The sequence below is a fragment of the Aspergillus aculeatus genome (genome assembly GCF_001890905.1).
Source record: "Aspergillus aculeatus ATCC 16872 unplaced genomic scaffold ASPACscaffold_1, whole genome shotgun sequence".
In the NCBI taxonomy this organism is placed as follows: Eukaryota; Fungi; Ascomycota; class Eurotiomycetes; order Eurotiales; family Aspergillaceae; genus Aspergillus; species Aspergillus aculeatus.
Window position 1 is genome coordinate 839,564 of NW_017962976.1, and position 17,691 is coordinate 857,254.

General features: G+C 48.8%; 2 protein-coding genes across 2 annotated transcripts; one reads left to right on the forward strand and one right to left on the reverse strand.

The window, feature by feature from the left end:
* Positions 1-10,877: 10,877 nt before the first annotated feature.
* Positions 10,878-12,889, reverse strand: ASPACDRAFT_38093 (putative GABA permease; the record flags this gene model as incomplete). Its single annotated transcript, XM_020200393.1, has 9 exons — positions 10,878-11,351; positions 11,416-11,474; positions 11,533-11,591; positions 11,643-11,823; positions 11,877-12,110; positions 12,163-12,284; positions 12,334-12,443; positions 12,494-12,616; positions 12,677-12,889. 9 exons carry the CDS (start codon positions 12,887-12,889, stop codon positions 10,878-10,880), a joined length of 1,575 nt encoding a protein of 524 aa, XP_020060872.1.
* Positions 12,890-15,760: 2,871 nt separating this feature from the next.
* On the forward strand, positions 15,761-17,513 carry ASPACDRAFT_20336 (cytochrome P450; the record flags this gene model as incomplete). The annotated part of the gene is made up of 5 exons (XM_020198938.1): positions 15,761-15,959; positions 16,028-16,884; positions 16,951-17,061; positions 17,123-17,289; positions 17,339-17,513. 5 exons carry the CDS (start codon positions 15,761-15,763, stop codon positions 17,511-17,513), a joined length of 1,509 nt encoding a protein of 502 aa, XP_020060873.1.
* Between the last annotated feature and the right edge of the window lie 178 nt (positions 17,514-17,691).

Here is a 17,691-nt window from a genome sequence, read left to right on the forward strand (position 1 = left end):
TCAGACTTTCGGCCGGTCAGCCGTTACAAGTGTGCTTAGATGATTCTGCCACATGGCCATGGAGGAAGACTTCATACTCGCGCCAAGAGAATATCTCTCTTCTATAGACAGCTGAGCTTGTCTTGGAATTAAGCCATGGTCACATTGTTTTGGTTCATCGACCGAAGAGATAACGATACCATGATGCACTAATAGATAGACATCTCTCAATTTTGGATCTCTCTGATTTGCGACCCGCCCCCTTGATTTCTTTTCTGACTCCTATTTCATTTTGAGATTTTCGATTCATTTGATTTTTTTTTCTCACCATTTCTCTCTGTGTCTCTAGCATAAGTGTCGGCCCGCGCTAAACGGAGGGCAAACAGACTAAACCCAAAACGGAACTGCAGGCTTCGGCTGGTCCTTCTGGAACGACCAGCAGGTCCAGCACATCAACACTTGAAGACTTTGGGTAGCCTAACGCGCGCCCTAGTCCGTCATAGCGTTGGCTTTCCTTTCCCAGTATCATTTCCATTCTTCCCACCTGCAGAGCTAGTCTGGTTATGACTAGTGGTCTTCGCTTGTAAGCCGAACACTGCAGCGGCGCCCATCTGGCGTGCAAGGTGGGGAGGGGATGCGGCGCCCGCCAGCCAAAATAACCTTGTCTGAGTGGACTCGGTGGAGAGAGAGGGAAATCAGTCGACAAATTTGCCAGAGGTGAGAGAGAGATTTGAGAAGATCCGGGTGCTTATGCCCAGAGAAAGGTAGACCAAACCTTGGAGACGTGATTTACGTACACAGTAGTCTGTCTTCCCTTCTGCAGGGTCATCTCATCTCGTTCATCCTACCATCAGCCATTGTCATCACTTTGTCAGGGATGTTCACCAGTTCTCGCATGCACATGTTCTGTCTTCCTTCGCACGTCGCATTCTGGGCGCAGAGTCGCACAGTTTCAGCCTCGACGACTTGCGCTGGGACCTCCATCTAGCCCGCTTCCAAGCAGAGAACCCCCCCCCCTCCCTCCCAGCGTCCCATCGTCTCGATCTGAATTATTGAGTCTTCCCAATCGGCCGGATGAGACAGCATCAAGCCGTCAGCTAGTCCAGAATGAAGAAGATATTAGCTGTCCGACTTCCGACCGTCCGATCGTGTATCGACCCGACCCATTTCGGTCGCTCCGCTCCTCTTCTGTTTTTTCGTTGATGATCTCCAATCCGGTAATTTTTTTCTTCTGTCCTGTGGATTCGGGATGGCGGTCGTCTCCCGGATCTACAGTGGGGTAGAATAAGGAGAAAGGGGGGAAGAAGAAGGGGAGACTCGGGAGAGTAAATACGGCGAGTCAGTGGCTCGCTGGCTCCTGAGTGAATCTTAGCTAGCCGACTAACTAACTACTGGCAAGTTTTGCATGACAGACCGGCCGGCCGGCTGACCGACAGCTACGCTTGCATTAGTTTTTCAGATCGAACTGTAAATCACGACAGGGGATAAGGGCAGGTAGACTAAGATGAGAAGAGGGAGGCAGAGGGTGCAGAACTAGAAAAAAAATGTAAAACAACAAAAGGCGGTCATCAAAACCCCTCCTAACTGATCTAGTAAATACAGTACAGCCAGCGATCTGAGCTACCTGGTAGTAACAGGAAATCACCACGACACAACTGTGGCGTCTCTGCTTCTGATTGGAGGCGAGGAGGGGGGAAGCTGAAGGTTGAGGATGAAGGGAGATGGAGAACGACTTAGTCAGGTACCTAGTAACTTAAGTTAGTTATCTTAACTTCCCTCTTGGCACTTACCAACCTTTGACGATTCCGGTAACTGGTCAAGGAGGCTGAAAATCATCCGACTCCCAAGTTCCCGTCGAACATCCCATCATCCAACAATGGTTTAGTTGGTTTCATATCAATCCGGAGGAAGGCATTTACTCCCCTTAGCCTGCAAGCAGAAAACAGCAGTTGGTGCCAAATCATCGAAAACATCCCGGGCCACCGGTCCGGGTTCGACTAGCGATTAAGTACTGTACGGAGTACAGTACCCACTTTACTTTAACTTTCCAATCTGGTCCCCCCCCCCCTTCTTTTCCCCCTCGGTCAATGCGGTCAAACCCGGAAGAGGCTGAGACTTGGGTGCCAACAAAATTCTCCTTAAAACAAATTTTGGCGGCCTTACAACATGAACCCGAGTAAATATAGGGTACTCATAGTCAGCTTTACCTTTTGGACTTTTGTTGTTGTTGTTGTTGTTGTTGTTGTTTGGTTTCTTGTGATATTGATACCGTACCAGTTACAGAATATTTGCCGAAGAGCAACCATGAAAAAATTCGACTAACCAACAAGATCATACACAAATACCATAAACCCATTAAAGACCATTAGAGAATGAGGCGCCGAGGACATCAGCAGCAGCATCAACCCAGGATGGGAGGACGACCCAGACTTGACTTTTTTCACCTGCAGAGACCAACACCGATCATGGAGGGGTAAGCGGCAGGAGGGGGGGGCATGCAGTGTCACACACAAAAGCCTCATGCCACGTTTTTGGGAGGATCACATCTTGCAAGAATAGACGGGCTGTGGCAGGGAAAGGGGGGGGAGGGGGGCCATGTGACGCTGATGCTTGAATGCTGCTGAATTACTATGATGAAGAAGTGATGCGTTGATGAACGCATGGCTAGCAGGCATCCCTGTCCTGTTCAGTCTAGGGGGCCCTGCTGTCAGCCGAACGGAAGTATAGATTACCTTAAAACATCAATTGGGATGATGATGATGAGTAGGTAGTTATCCGTAGTACTAAGTTTATTTGGGTACAGTACTTTTCCGAGTGTTCGCCCCCCCCCCGCCTCCTTTCCCCGTACATGACAGTTGTTGCCAAGCTTGGGGGGGAAGGGTCCCCATTCACATGATAAAAATGGTAGATATGCATGAAATGAACTTCTCGCGAGGCAACAAATGGTCTGTTCTTGTTCAGACCCTTAGACCTTTTCGCCTAGGCAACCGATGGATACTTGGCGTGCTGGCGCGCCGCGGGTGGGATCGTATCGTCGCCTACCCTAGATACCTACTCATACTAACGGGTCGACGGTGTGCTGATAAATTAATGATAAGGCGAGGGTCCGGAGAGGAGGGGAAGGGGGGACCCTCATTCCTGGCATGCCATGCTAAAATGCCATGCGATGGGCGGCCATAGTCATTCCGTGCTTTTGGGGTCCGGTCCTTGCAGCAGTGGCAGTAGGAGTAGCCGCCGCCGCATGAATGTGCATGAGTGGTGTGTGTGTGTGTGTGTGGTGGCACTGTGGCAGGATCGCTCGGCCGCTGGACCCTTTCTTTCGTTTCGGCCGCTGCCATGCTTTTCTTAGATTGAGAGGCGCGCGCGGCGCGGATCCTTTCAGATCACCCGATGGGAAGGAAGAGGGGATGGGGGCAAGAGGATTCGGGAGCAAACTGGAACTTACCATATTACTATAATTTGTTACCGAAGGTGCAAAGGGAAGGTCGAAGGTCAAGGAGAGTGGATGGAGTAAACCTCCCTTCCACAGCGTGGCTCGCGATGTTTAGATGTTAGTGACTGAATTAGGCTCTGTGGTGTCACACAGGGAGGAGGGTAACCCTAGAGGCCGGACCCGACTCTACACCTAGACCTTGACAAGAAGCACAAGTCAAAAAAAAAGCAAACCAGACACAAGAGCAGAGACAGATCACGGGACGGGAAGTTTGTATATGCTCCATAGTTACAATTCGATCCATTCCCATAGCAATGGATGAGATTGTAATGACACTTCCTCACTCGGCAAAGGGAGAAAAAAAGGGTCAGCCCAGGCTAGCTTCTCCTCCCCACTAACCCTGGTTGAGTAAAACCCCGTCGGAGATATCCGATCCTTCAACCGAGAGCACCAATGAAAGATCCCAAACCATTCTCCGCATTTGACGAGGGACCCAGCGTCGAGGTCCTGTCCCGCTGCTCCTCCAGAGAAAAAGAAAACCGATCAGAACCAAAAAAAAAAATTCGAACTACGGACGGTGCCACAAACCACCTCCGTCAAAAGCTCGGCAACTTCTTGGCACCAAACTCGATCTGGTTCAGCCGATCACCAACCATTTGACCCGTGGAGCTGTCTTTGCTTCGCTAAATAAGGACAGATTGGGTTAGCGGGCGTGGAGATTATAAGCCCCCCCTGCCAGCTTCCAATAGCGTGGGTCGCTCAACTTTATCTCTCCTTCCCTTGGAAAAGAAGAACTTTGGGGTTGGGAAGATGGGGGGACCCGAAACATCATTTCCGACGGAAGAGAGCGAGAGCTTTCCTCATAGTCACGGGAATGGTGGGTTCTTTTTTTTCTTGGTTGCGAGGAGGAGAGCTTTCGAGGAGCTATCCCAGATAGTTTAGACTCGAGATACCTTTGCCTGGTTGTTGTTGTTGTTCGGGGCCAGTACAAAGGGAACAGGAGTGAGTAAAGAGAGTGATGAAGTATGAAACATCGTCATCGTCGTCATGACTCGTGAAACCTCTTTGTCTACTCTGTCTCTGCTCTCGCTTTTCCCTCGCTGTTTCTCTTCCTTTCCTCTGTACGTACTGTAATGAATTGACCAGAAAGTCGAGTATTGTCTTCGAATTTCATAATTTCATTCCAATCACGCAGATAATTTGACGGGGTTGATGTGCTTGTTGTCTGCCAAGTAACTTAAACAGTATCTATGAAGTTCGGTTTGGTTTTCGCCCCCAAACACCAAAGGATCCAAAGGAACGACAAATCAACCCAACGCCCCCCGTCCTTTCTTTCTTGGCCTAGATCCATGTCAGAACTCAGAACACTGATGGAATTCAGGAAAGAATATCCTTCCACTGCCCCTCTACTCTCTCCCCTGTTGTCTTCAATCCTTGTAGCTCCTGTGATTCTCTGTTTCCAGGTTGTTAGTCATAGAGTAGGTGATCCAGCACTAACTGACTAGCTTCGTACGTACTGTACACCGGGACATGGGGGTGGGCTAACTAAGGGTTATCGATGGTTTTGCAGGACCCAGCCCGCCGGGCACTTGGTCTGTTCTGTTGTGTCGTGTCAACTCCGTCCTATGCTTCCCTCTCTCCCTCTCTCCATCCACCTCGTACAACTAATAATGTGTTAAAGTGGTACTACAACAGGGGCAAAATCTCAGATGAACCAACTCAGTGGAGTGTGACTCACTCCCTCTTTTTTTTTCCTTTTTTTTTCCTATTTTCTTTTTCTCCTGATCTATTTTGCATCGTTACTACGCGTTCTGCAGTTTGACTGTAGTTACTTCCATCTCAGCATTTTAAGCGAGTGAGTGTACTTCACCCACTTAGTATAGTTCTCGCGTAGATTGCCAGTAGTAAGATTATACGACTTGCGCCGCACTGCAGTACCACCATTACCTTCTCGAAAACTCACCCTATGCTCATGCTCATGCTCATGCCCATACTCGATCTTCAGCTGCAGGATTCAAGTAAGCCAAGAGATGTTGAACCGATGGACACATGGCAATGCACCGGGGGGTGTTCGATCAAGGCTACTTCTTGGATGAGGGTGTTTAAGAGGGTGAGAGGGACTGCACTGCCCACCCATCAGCTAAGTGTTACCAAGTTAGTCTCAATTGTCTTGAGGGTATAGATTCTAGATCTGGGATCACTTATCCGGTTGATGGCTGGATGGATTCTTCTACTCAGAGAGATAAGAAAGTCCAGAGGGAAGGTATCACTACCCATACCCTTGTCTGGCAACCTTCCTCTTCGCAAACATATCTCGGTCTAGAGAATTGCTATTCAACCATCCAAAGTTGACCCAAATGCAAGACCAATCCGCAGTACTATAGCACATATCTAGAGAGGCGAACGAACGAAACACAGAACCCTCCTAACATGGCGAACATCTTTCTCCCCGCCACATCCACAGAACAGTAATCAATCAAGTGTAGCTAACTATAACCATGAGCTAATGTACAAGGATTCCCCCCTTCTCTCCTCCAAACTATACATAAGCTACATATAGGTGACAACCCTACGATGCGCTAAGTATGAAACCCCCTCCCCCCCTCCCCCCGGTCGATCAGAATTGAACTAAAACTTTTTTAATCAATGTTACATCTCAACCTCCCAAGCCCCCTCCTCTTATTCCCCTTGGTTCCCGTCCGCCATGCCGAGGGAGGGTTAGTGCATGAGATCTTGATGTCAAACAAACACAAAAGAAAATGGTGGACTGTGGTGTAAGCTGCAGCGTTACACGGATGATGTACATCGCTTCTTCACTGTACTTTCCCGCTGGTTGCTAGATCGAAACACCTTGGTGTTACCTACGTTATCTTAGTTGACCAATTGCTCTAGCTAGACGTGAGGATGTATGTCTTATATCTGATGCCCTATCAGGGTTGAGGCGGGGGTTTCCGGATTGGGGTATTCGTCTTATATTTGCATTATCTTACCCTAAGACCCAGTTTCAACGTTGTTAGGCTTTTGTGTTATACTGTGCTGTGAATATTGATGTTGTAAGCGGAGGGGTTGTGGGTAGCTAAGATGTGCCTTATTTTTTCCTTTTGCTTTTCCCCTTTTTGTGCGTGCGGATGAAGTTGGGGGGGGCAAATGGGGTGATAAGTTCTAGAATAGAACGACGGCTTGGCTAATGATTTCCAATGCTGATGCAAGAGTGAGTGGTTGGCCCCGGTGGCGAAGAATGGTGTTGGAGTTGTGTTTCAGGTTGGTGAGAGGTGGCAATCAGGTTGCGATTGGGAGGGGGCGGAATGCGTTGAGTTGCTTGGAGTATATCCTGTTTGATGCTTGTGAATGTGGCTGTACTCGGTTGTTGGTGAGCTTCGAGAAGTAGATGGAAATTGTGTATACCTGGTTGTATACTCGAGGGTGTTCGATGGCTGAAGTGCTGGTGTACACACTTTGTACCGTGGACCGTACAAATCGTATGTCGGTGTAGATGAGAGAGAGCTCCGGCTTGAGAGTTCGGAGACCGTTCTCTCCAGAAGATCCGTATATCCTCCTGCCGTGGCAATCCCTGATTCTCATGTTGGAAGCTTTGGCTCTGGGTGATCTCGGACTCTTTTTGCTATACCGTCAACCAGAGAACAATGTGGGCCATTCAACCAGAGTGAATAGTCGGTCAAGGGCATTCGAAACATTCGATATTTCTGTTATCGCAGATACTCTCAGCACAGACAAAGATGGTCCATTGTTTGGAAGCATTTGGTCATCTCGTCAGCGTTCAACTAGTCCAAGCATCAACATCTACACCATTTGTGCCTCCATGAAGTAGCCTTGGATTACTTCCAATAGCCTTCGGGCATACTGGAAGCGGAACACACCCAGTGATGGTATCGAATTTGTTTGGTCCATAGGCCCAGCTTGGCCCAGAAGGGAATGAAAATAGTGAAGGAGCCGGTGTTAATAAACATTCGGTCTGTGTGGTTCTTGACGTAGTCTGGGATGTACCAAAAACCGAAGGTGAATGCTCTGGGAGTCAAATCACTCCAACTTCATCGTAGACAGTCTGATATAACATGAAGAGTGTGTTCTCGTCCGATCAGAACTTTTCCTCTCTCTTGCCTCTATCGTCCCTCCCATGGTCAATATTGTCAGCGACATTAGCACAAACGCGGCATTCGTGCTTCTGGTTCGTCGCCATGAGTGTCGGTGCTGTACACTTCGATAATAGTGCCAAAACGTTATCGGTTCTGGTCAAGATTTACCCACGAGTTTTGTACGAGTTTTGTGTGTCTCGGTTCACGAGGAAGAGGACTGGTGGTGGTAAGAAATTCGCTTGCAAGTGTTCTTGGAGCGCACGGTAGAAATGTGCTCCTCGAGGGCATAGTATTCTAGAATTCTCGCATGATGTGTAGTATGTGGACTCGTGCTTGGATGGATGTACTGGGGCTGTCCCCAAGGGATGATGGATGCGGATTGATTGAATCAGGAGCGGGGGTATCGTGTTGATTGCCTATGGTATTGGGAGGCTAGATTCTCGAAGGTGAGGACTATCTTTGCGATGAAGGAGCATGAAGGCTTTTGTGGAATTTAGCAACAACTAGTTGAACAGATCTCTCACCTTAACACTCAGTCCGCAGGCCTCAACCACGGTTAAATACAGATCTGGGATTAAGTCAAAAGTGAGGTTCTTGCATACTAACTTCTTCGACTGGTCACAAAGCATCATTACGCACTATGGTGGAATATAAGATCAATCGAAGTGACAGAAAATCTTTGGAGATGTGCTAGAATTCAACAAGTGTACTCAGTATCTTTTGTCAAATTCCTGCCTCATCAAGGCTTGCCACTCTATGTGCATCGTGGAAGTTCGTCAATCCGGTTGATACTAGGTAATGTCCACGATCGATACTCCAGTATTTAATTGAACTGCCTTCCCCTTCTTGGCTTCCTAGAATCTTCTTGTAATCTGCAGGTTGTTTCGTGGTTGACGTGATAAATTCACTGGTAAGCATAGTGCCGGATGACATGACAACCGAAGACGATCGCATAGATCCTATACCGCCGGTACTGCAGACGCAGACACAGTCATCGACCAATCAGGTCGGCTCTTAGTATAAGTGTAGAAATGAAGGATTAGCTCATCAGCTTATCCTCCTTCCATGGTTCTTACGCGAGTCTTCCCTCGGTGTCAACATGGTTGCACTGTGGTCAGAAAGCTCGGAACGCATCGACCGTCACAGAATCATGTCAGCTCGCTGCAGAAAAAATACAATGGGACATTACGCGCCCGACACCCAATACCTGTGACCCGCAGTTCTCGAATTATCAAGATTGAGCGGACATCTTCCTTGCTAAGTGGAGGAATTCGAGACGATCATTACAAGAAGGCAGATGCTCACAGCATCCCCTGCCCACTCGATCAGCCGCACTGCAACCAATTTCCACCCCGTCATTGAGCAACTCGTTGTGATAGCATCAAAAGCGGCAGTGACGACTTAGCTGTTGTGGTTGTAGCGCATCGAAGGTGAAGCATAGATTAGGCAGCTCAAGCAAAGTATCCCAACAAGATGATAAATCACCGGCTGAAAGCACGTCATCGAGTGAAAGCATAGTCGATCGGTTCCAGTCAAGTACTCTGGATTTCAAAAGAAGGTCCAAAGCCTGTTGGTCGAGTAGGAAGGTCATGGAGTTATAATCTCCTTGAATGTAAGAGCCAACAGATCATACCTTTGTCAGATTCCTCGCCCTTTCGCCGGACTGCCCCGGAGAGCAAAGAACCCACGGGAGGGGTACACAGACTCTGCGACCGTTTCTCAGGTTTTATAGGCATCGACATAGCCATTTTTGCGGTCACTCATGATAGCATCGTCATTCTTCGCAAGTGGTCCGCTGAGTAACATGGAGACGACAACGAGATCCTCCGGGTTCATACAGTGCCAGTACCCTGCCCATAACTGGCAGTTCGACGTTTGGAGGTCTTGACTATGCTCGATGCTGGGTGTCTGCTTTGTTGGAGATTTGAAAGGTGTCGCTTGATTCACACAGGCCAATAAGAGCCTATGGTCGGACATCGTGCAAAGAGACTGGAGTCTGGCGGGCGACTAGAAGTATGGGTAATATCTAGTCTCAGCGAAAAGATACGATAGTTTTGATAGGAAGTCGTTGAAGAGGACCGCTCAGTGTATAGTGTGGTATGATGATTCGCACCCTGTTGGCAGCAGCGCATCGGTCAAACAAAACCCGAAATTAGTTGAAAAGCGTCTTCCCCAGGATGCTCGAGAGAAATTGACATCGCTAGTGAGCTAGGGAGCGATAATGTGTGCTGGCTATCAGCATGTGTGGGTGTCGACGCTGAAGAGTTAGAATTAGAAACCAGACTGACTAGCAGACTGACTAGTTATGAATCGACCGGGATGGACAAAGGAACGGGTGGACGAGATAGTAACCGCGTCTGCCTCCAACCCTCCCAACTTACATCCACAAATCGCTTGGCTCAATCTCTCATATCCCATGTAGCAGTAACCAGAGATATCACACCCCCACAAGACGAGAGATTTTCATTTCCCCTCTCCCTTCGATGGCAGCATAGCAAACATTCTGATAAATTAGGCGGGATGACTCAATCCAGCCAATCCGGCAAACCCGGAGCAAACCGACAGGGATCTGAGCCTAGTGAGCTTTTAGCATGAGAACTACGGACTAGTAGCCTTCCATCAGCCTGTCATGTATGCTTAGCAGCTGGTGAATGGAGACTCAGGAGGAGTGACCTTTAATGTCGAGGGGATCTGGATGAGGGAGTGAATGAGGTAGTCCCTGTTAGAGATGTGATCTGGTCAGAAATCAACTCATTTCTGCTCCTGAGCTTGAGTGATGAGTGATGAGGAACCGCCACTTTCTCGGAGTTAGGCTCATCCAAGAGCGGTGGAGGAAGTCACTGTAGGTCTCAATCACCTCTTTCCTAATCCGTTGGAAGATTTGGAGACTAGGCAAAAGTACGTACTTCGACACTATTAACACAGGCATCTATAACTGCTATAGATAGAGAGTTGAGCCCCATCGACCTGTCATATCACATCACATCACAATATCGCCAAGCAAGATGAATACAAGGTTTGCGTGGCTTAAAACCAACGAGGCTTCGAGATGACCATTGGCAAGGTGACTAGGCGCTACTAGATCGGCGTTCAGCCATCCGTTGCTGCGGCAGCCAATGCGTGTTCTAGACCTTCAGCCTTAAAATGTCGCATAGGCTAGTGTTTAGGATAGGGAGATGTTCAAGGACAATCTGGGACCAGCCAAGATGGGTGTCAAAATGAAGAGGGCGTCAGTAAGGAGACAACTGTCTGGTTGATAGCTAACATGAGTAGTAGCATAAGCCGAACGATGATGGCTGACTTAGTGTGCGCGCCAGGCGCAGCCATATAGCTGGTATCAGCGACGCGATCAGTCCGCTTTCCACCCCCGCTCAAAGCCCGCCCAGACGCAGCGCATGCGCGTCAATCCGGGGTCCTTGGAAAGTATGCCTGCCAGCAACAAACCAAAGAACATTCACAATCACAAGGACACCGGTCAATACCACCGAGTTATAGTTCATAGACTGCAAAGTGACAGGAAGGTGCGGGGGCATGCTGTTCAAGGCAACTTGAAAAAATAGCCAGATCACCGAGAAGACATTGCAAATATAACCAACCCAGGAGAGATCGAAATATCGCTTTGGAAGATATGACCGACCTCGTAACAAAAGCAACCCTTGGGGAATAATGTATGTCAAGTTGAGGAAGAGGACGGCGGCATTAATGATCGAGTTGAAAGCCGTGGTGGACGCGAGGTAAAGGAGGCCGTAGATGGAGCAGAACCCGAAGGAAGCAAGCGTAGTACGCACGGGGAAGTCAAGTTTCGGGCTGATTTTGGTAAAATATTCTGGAAAAGGTGTGCCGCCCTATAGAAATGATCAGTACTCCTTGGCTTGAGATTGTGCTCGTATCCATGCTGCATGCACTTACATCGCGAGCCAGTGCCCAGGCAATCCGACCAGAGGTCACCCACTGCGGTGGTATACATGCTTCACTGGGTTAGCTCTCGATCAAAGTATAGTGAGGGGAATCAGTAGGCTGTCATACAAACATAGATTGCCCAAAGCAAAATGAGTAGACCGAGGGTGGCGTTTCGACTTCCAGTCCTGTTGATGAAGGTCAGAGCGCCCGCAAAAAAAACTTAGTAACAAACTAACACTTGGTACACCAATTCGAGACTAGGAAGTGGGGAGTCTCGGATGGCTTCATAATCATAGGCAAAGTACAGAAGAACCACAATCATCGTAAGGCTGGTTACGATACCAATGACTTCTGTCATAATCATGATTTGCGGGACACGTCTCCCTGGTCGTGGTATCTCCTCAGAGATGTGTATGGCTGTTAAAGTCAACAATGTTCAAAACCAAATCGGTGAAAGTTGCTATTCTTACCGCCGTCTGCGGAAGCAAATGCATACATGGCATTGCTTATGGCAAGCAACCAGGCCGCACCACTGTTCCACCCGCTGTTTGCGCGATTGGATGCCACTGCAAATGACTTACCCTGTACGTGGTCGTGCATCGCTAGAGCGGTGATGAGATAAACAAGGTACCCGGCCAAGGTTAGAGAGAGCGTCAACTGCGTCACCCATGACATCTTGGTCGGTGACACAAACAGCGGGATCACTGGTAAGACTTTAGTATGACACAATCTGAGGAAAGAAGTAACGGGACCTACGGGTTGAAACTGCAATTGCAAGGAATATCAAGTAAGTACGCCATTGAGTTGCCTCATAACCCGGGATATAGTAAGACACAATCCCCTGGAGGAAAATCGCGCCAAGTGAGATACCTGAGCATCTAGAAGAGTGTCAGTATAGTCCACAATTTTGGCAGGCGAGCATCATACGTTGCCGACCACCAGGCTAACACTGAGAGCCAGCCCACGATGTAAGCATTATACTTTCGAGTACTCTTAGAACTGAGAATGTAACAGAAGTGGTATTGACCTCCGCTAGACTGTTGTAGAGTTAGCAATAGCTCTATGCAAGCTTGGATTTTTTCCTTACTGGGAATGCTGACGCCAATTCAGCGAGTCCCAAGGTGATGACAAGCTGAATCGCCCACCCGAGCACTAGGCAAACTATACAGCCTAGCACACCGACATAGCTCAGGTTCTGTCCAAAATTGCTCTGTTCCATTGAGGTATAGTGTCAGCAGAAGCACCATTCGGAGTACCCGAAAGTACGCACAAGATAACCGATCCATGAGTTGGTGATCGAAAACCCCAGGCCTAAAGCAGAGATCCAGTTGAACTGCCTGGGCATGACTGCCTCATGGCCATTTGCTCGTAGGACTGCATCATCCTCATCTTCAAGCGAAGTCTCTTCCACTGTGCCGTCTATCACGTCTGCTGGCAACTGTTTGCCATGAGGGTCTTTCTCAAATGTTCGGTTCATTTCCATAGTCTGGGCAGCTAGCAAGCTTAGAACGACGATGTGATGGTGGACAAGAACTCTTGAGCATCCCCCATCTGAGGGATACTTGTGCACTTATATCTCATCTCTTTCCTCTTGTCCTTGCTTGGACAACAAAGGGAGAAGGTTAAGCAATCACACCGTCAAGGCTCCTTTCTCGTGAGATCCTGATTGACTTAGGTGTGGTTGTGCCCAAGGGAATTAGGTAAGATTAGCTAGATAATGGAATTCGCCTTCCCGTCCACCGGAATGCTCAGGATTAGGTTGCACAGGCGCTTGGTAGGCGGATTCGACAGCCCCGGGTAGGCCAATCAAAACCAGCAATTTCCACAGTGAGAACACATTTCAAAGGCAAGGGAGTCGAGAATATAGCAGTCCGGGTTGATCACGTTGACTAATTTCCGATGCTGTTGGTTTTGTTCCCTAAAGAGGCTCGAGCCCCAGCAAGGAGTGATTTTGACCACTTAAACAAATCAATGTTTCCTAGTAGGGCCATGCATATCCAGGCAATCACTTCCTCGCGTGAGCTGCTAGATGCATTGAGGCGGGGTTCGAAAGGTACGATACCTCCCAGTAACATAATCTTGACTGGACCGGTCGTGTGTGCTTCTGGTCAAGCCATGGAAGGGAAGCGAGCGGTCTTTGGAAAAACACTGTGAATTTCACGAAGCACGTCTTGGGTCGCTAAGCAGTCTATCTTGGCATTGTATTGCCAGTGATAGCCTGGTCCTAACAAGGAGTCAGTTCGGGTTACTTAGTCTTTAGTAGCGAACTGTACTTTGGGATCACACACCTGATTACCTCCCTTCCCTTAGGGTCTGTCACCTGGTATTTCTGGAATCTGCCCATATTTGACTCAATCGGTTGTCTTCGGAGCGAGGAAAACTCTTCATCTATTTTCCGACCCATGCAGTATGTTGAAACATCATCGTTATAGGCCGCGAGACTCGCCACTTTGACAGGGAAACAATGTTGGAGATACTCCCTATAACCCTGCCTTCAGCTTGTGTCTGGTCGATATCCGATCAGCAGATACTACCTTCTGACCTCACGGGTACGCATTTAGATTGCCATGAGGTTGTGCAAGGATTGACTGGGTGCAGGCGTTGAGAATCGGACTGTTGGACAGAAAAGCACATCTTGAGATATGAGCTCAGGAAAACGACATCAGACAAAAGGCAGAGATCGAATGGAAGCCTTGAGGAAGCATACACGACATGTGTTGTGCAAGCCATCTTTGTTTGATTATGACAGGGTCAGACAATGACTAGTTTATGGTACAAGGTGTTTGTGAGAATGAACATGAAACTTGAGGTTTGGATTGATGATTGAAGCTAAGCTGCCTTACTCAAACAGGAAGGAAGGTGGGGTTTAGCGCTTGAGCTGTTTGTTGACGCCAATCTTTCGGCATTCAAAGTCACTTTATGCTCAAGAACCTTAAGACTGGGTACTTGCATTTCCGGAGCTACTCAGCACCCAAGAATCTAGCTCACCTTGGTTCGAATTTTGATTCTACCTTCACCAACTAAAACCTTCACGTCAAGTACATCCTCACAGTACCATACTTGGATGTACCATGTTTTTCGGCTAAACCCTTCATATATCATACAGCGACAAGAATATCGCCTAGCGCTACTCAGCTGCCATTGAAGATGCCTTGACCATTCAGGCTGCGGGAGATGATGACACATTGATGCGGATTAGGTGTTCCTCTTGATACTCCAGCGAGACACAAACCATTGCTGTCAGCCCTGATTATCAATTTGAGACTACGTCTAACGAGATGACCAACTCGTCCGAAGGCGCCATTCCAAAGTCGATTTCAGTACTTCAAGCAGCACAGATCTTCCAGTGGCAAGATGTCAGGCACCCGTTCGCAGCAGTTCAGCTTTCTGGTAGCGGAAAGCATCGTCTTGCTGGTCTTGATCTGGCCTGCGATAGTGTCTGGAGTAAACTTCTTCGCTGCTCTGTGCAGACACCTTGACGGTTTACTTACGCTCGGTAACCACAGACCTGTATATCACCAGCACGGCGCTCTTACACAACATTGGCAACAGATTGGAAATCCCACTTGTCATTAGCGTTGATTAGACCACTGAGACACGGGCTGTTATCAACTAGTGTCAGACACAGCTCAGCGCTAGGAGGCGAGTTGGAGACCAGAAGAGTAAGTCGAGCCCGCCACGCTCCCTTGGGCATTGACTGTAATTGACCTAACCGAGGCACTAAATTAAGTAGTGACGGTCCGTTGCTCAATGAGGGTTCAGTCTCGCATCAAAAGCCTACATTACGACCGTCCACACTGCTCGCCGATGCTCTAAATGGCGTACTACATGAATCAAGGGGTCTTTTCGCCTGAACACTTTGTTGAAAACGAAGGGACACAGTCGATGGTGTGAGTATCGAGGACCGTTGATGCTATTTCCTGGGCGGTCAAGACACGCTTCATCGGCCGCCCGACCGCATTTCACCCATCTCCACACTACGCACATCTCACAGTGTAGCACAGCCATCGTGAGGGTTGGAAAGCATAAATATCGAGCTGCTTTGGAATAAGTGCGGGGTTTCTGCAATGCAACTTTACCCAATCGGTTTGCTTTCTATCGCCTGGCATGGTTCGGCGCTGCAACTGGCTCCTAGCATGAGAAGTGGCTTCTAGCCGACCTTGAGCCACTCAGCGGTCACGGATTAATGAATCTTAGCAGTCTCGGCCTTTTTAGGGGCGGGGACAGTCGTATCGAGCATGCTCGTCTCCACGTTGTTATAAAAGTCTGCGGCTCTTCCCAGGAATCCTTTTTACTTCTGACCTGTTCGACATTTTGGGTAGTCGGCAGTCATTGGGTGCTAGACGTTCACAACATGGCAACCCTGGCAGCGTTGGGTTGCGGTTTCACCCTATACTTTATAGCGAGGAGTATATACAGACTATACTTCCATCCCTTGCGCAAGATTCCTGGTCCCAAACTCGCCGCGATCACCCATGCCTACGAGTTCTATTATAATGTGATCAAAGGGGGCCTATTCATCTGGGAGATTGAGAGGATGCATGAAGTATATGGTTGGTGATTTCGGAATCCCCAGCGGGATGAACTCTTTCTTGGAGGCAGATTTTACTAACCGAGTCAGGCCCTATCGTTCGTGTCGGTCCGAGGACAGTACATATTAGAGATCCAGATTACTATGAAGAGATCTATGCATCTAGAGCTCGTAAGCGCGAGAAAGATCCAGTCACAGTCGCCCGCTTCGGACTGGAGGGCTCTGGGTTCTCCAGCATCACCGATGAGGACCATCGCCCGCGCCGTGCGCCTTTGGATAAGTTCTTCTCGAAGCAGGCAATCTCCAACATCGAGTACCTTATTCATGAAAGTCTTGACAAACTCGTAAATTCTCTACGCAACGCCTACGAGTCACACAAAGTAGTTCATTTGGATGCTGGATTTGCCGCCTTGACCGCCGACGTGATCCATGTATATGCATTTGGCTTCAACCCAGGCAACCTGGATCAAGAAGGCTTCAATGCTAGTGTGCGGGACGGAATCAACGCCCTATTCCAAATGGGACATCTCACCTACTTCTTTCCGTGGATCCAAACCCTCATCGACGCGTTGCCGTTGAACATGCTACGCCAAGTGAGCGCACCCGCATACGCATTGGCTCGCCAGAAGAAGGACCTCTATGAGTGTGGCTTGGCAGCATTGAAAGCTAGTCATACAACCTCCAAGCCCGAAAAACCGACACTCATCGAAGCTATTGCAGGGCCCAAGGTGCCGGAACATCTCAAAACACCGCAGCGACTGATGAACGATGGCTTTGCACTGACCATTGGAGGGACGGAGACCACTGCGAGATCCCTTGCTGTCGGGATGTATCATCTGATTGACAGGCCTGAGATCTTAAGCAAGCTGCGAGAGGAGCTTAAGCAGGTGATGCCCACGCCGGATTCCCGCCCTACATGGAACGAGCTGGAAAAGCTCCCATACATGGTAAGCATCACATTCCTCGGGATGGGTGTTGCTTGGTCGCGAGATCTAGCTTTGACTTTCATCTAGGCTGGCGTGGTCAATGAGACCCTGCGCCTCTCCACAGGAATCGCTAGCTTCTCGCCCCGGGTCGTTCCTACGGAGGCATTGCAATATAAAGGCCACACAATCCCACCAGGAGTAAGTCGAGCAACGATCGTATCGGCCGGGATATCGCATACTGACAAAGGCCACAATCCAGACCCCAATTGGTCAGACGCACTACTTCATTCTCATGGATCCCAACATCTTTCCTGACCCGCATGCCTTTGAGCCGGAACGCTGGATTCGGGCCGCTGCCGCTGGGAATCGTCTGGATCGCTATCTAGTGAACTTCTCGAAAGGGAGTCGGATGTGTGTGGGCTTGAAGTGAGTTTTCCACATTTGAGTTCTCGTTCCTTCTCTAACATTCGGACAGTTTGGCCTACGCGGAGCTCTACCTTGTCATTGCAGCGCTTGTTCGGCGGTTCGAGATGGAGCTGTACGAGACGCCCCGAAGCACCATTGAACTCAAGCGTGATTTCGGGACGCCGTACCCTGAAGAGGGCCACCTGAAGGTGCAAGTGTTGGTGACTGGCCTTATTACTGAATAAGTCTGGGCACATTTGTGTCTAATCAGGTTCCTGAATTCATCTTTACTAAGTATGGACAACGTATTGCGCTGTGTGCTATGCTCTGACTCTGCGTTTACGTTTCACGAAGAGAGAGCTCATTGCCGATAATCATCACTGAATTCAATTCCTCATTATACATAAGCTTCTCATACATGAT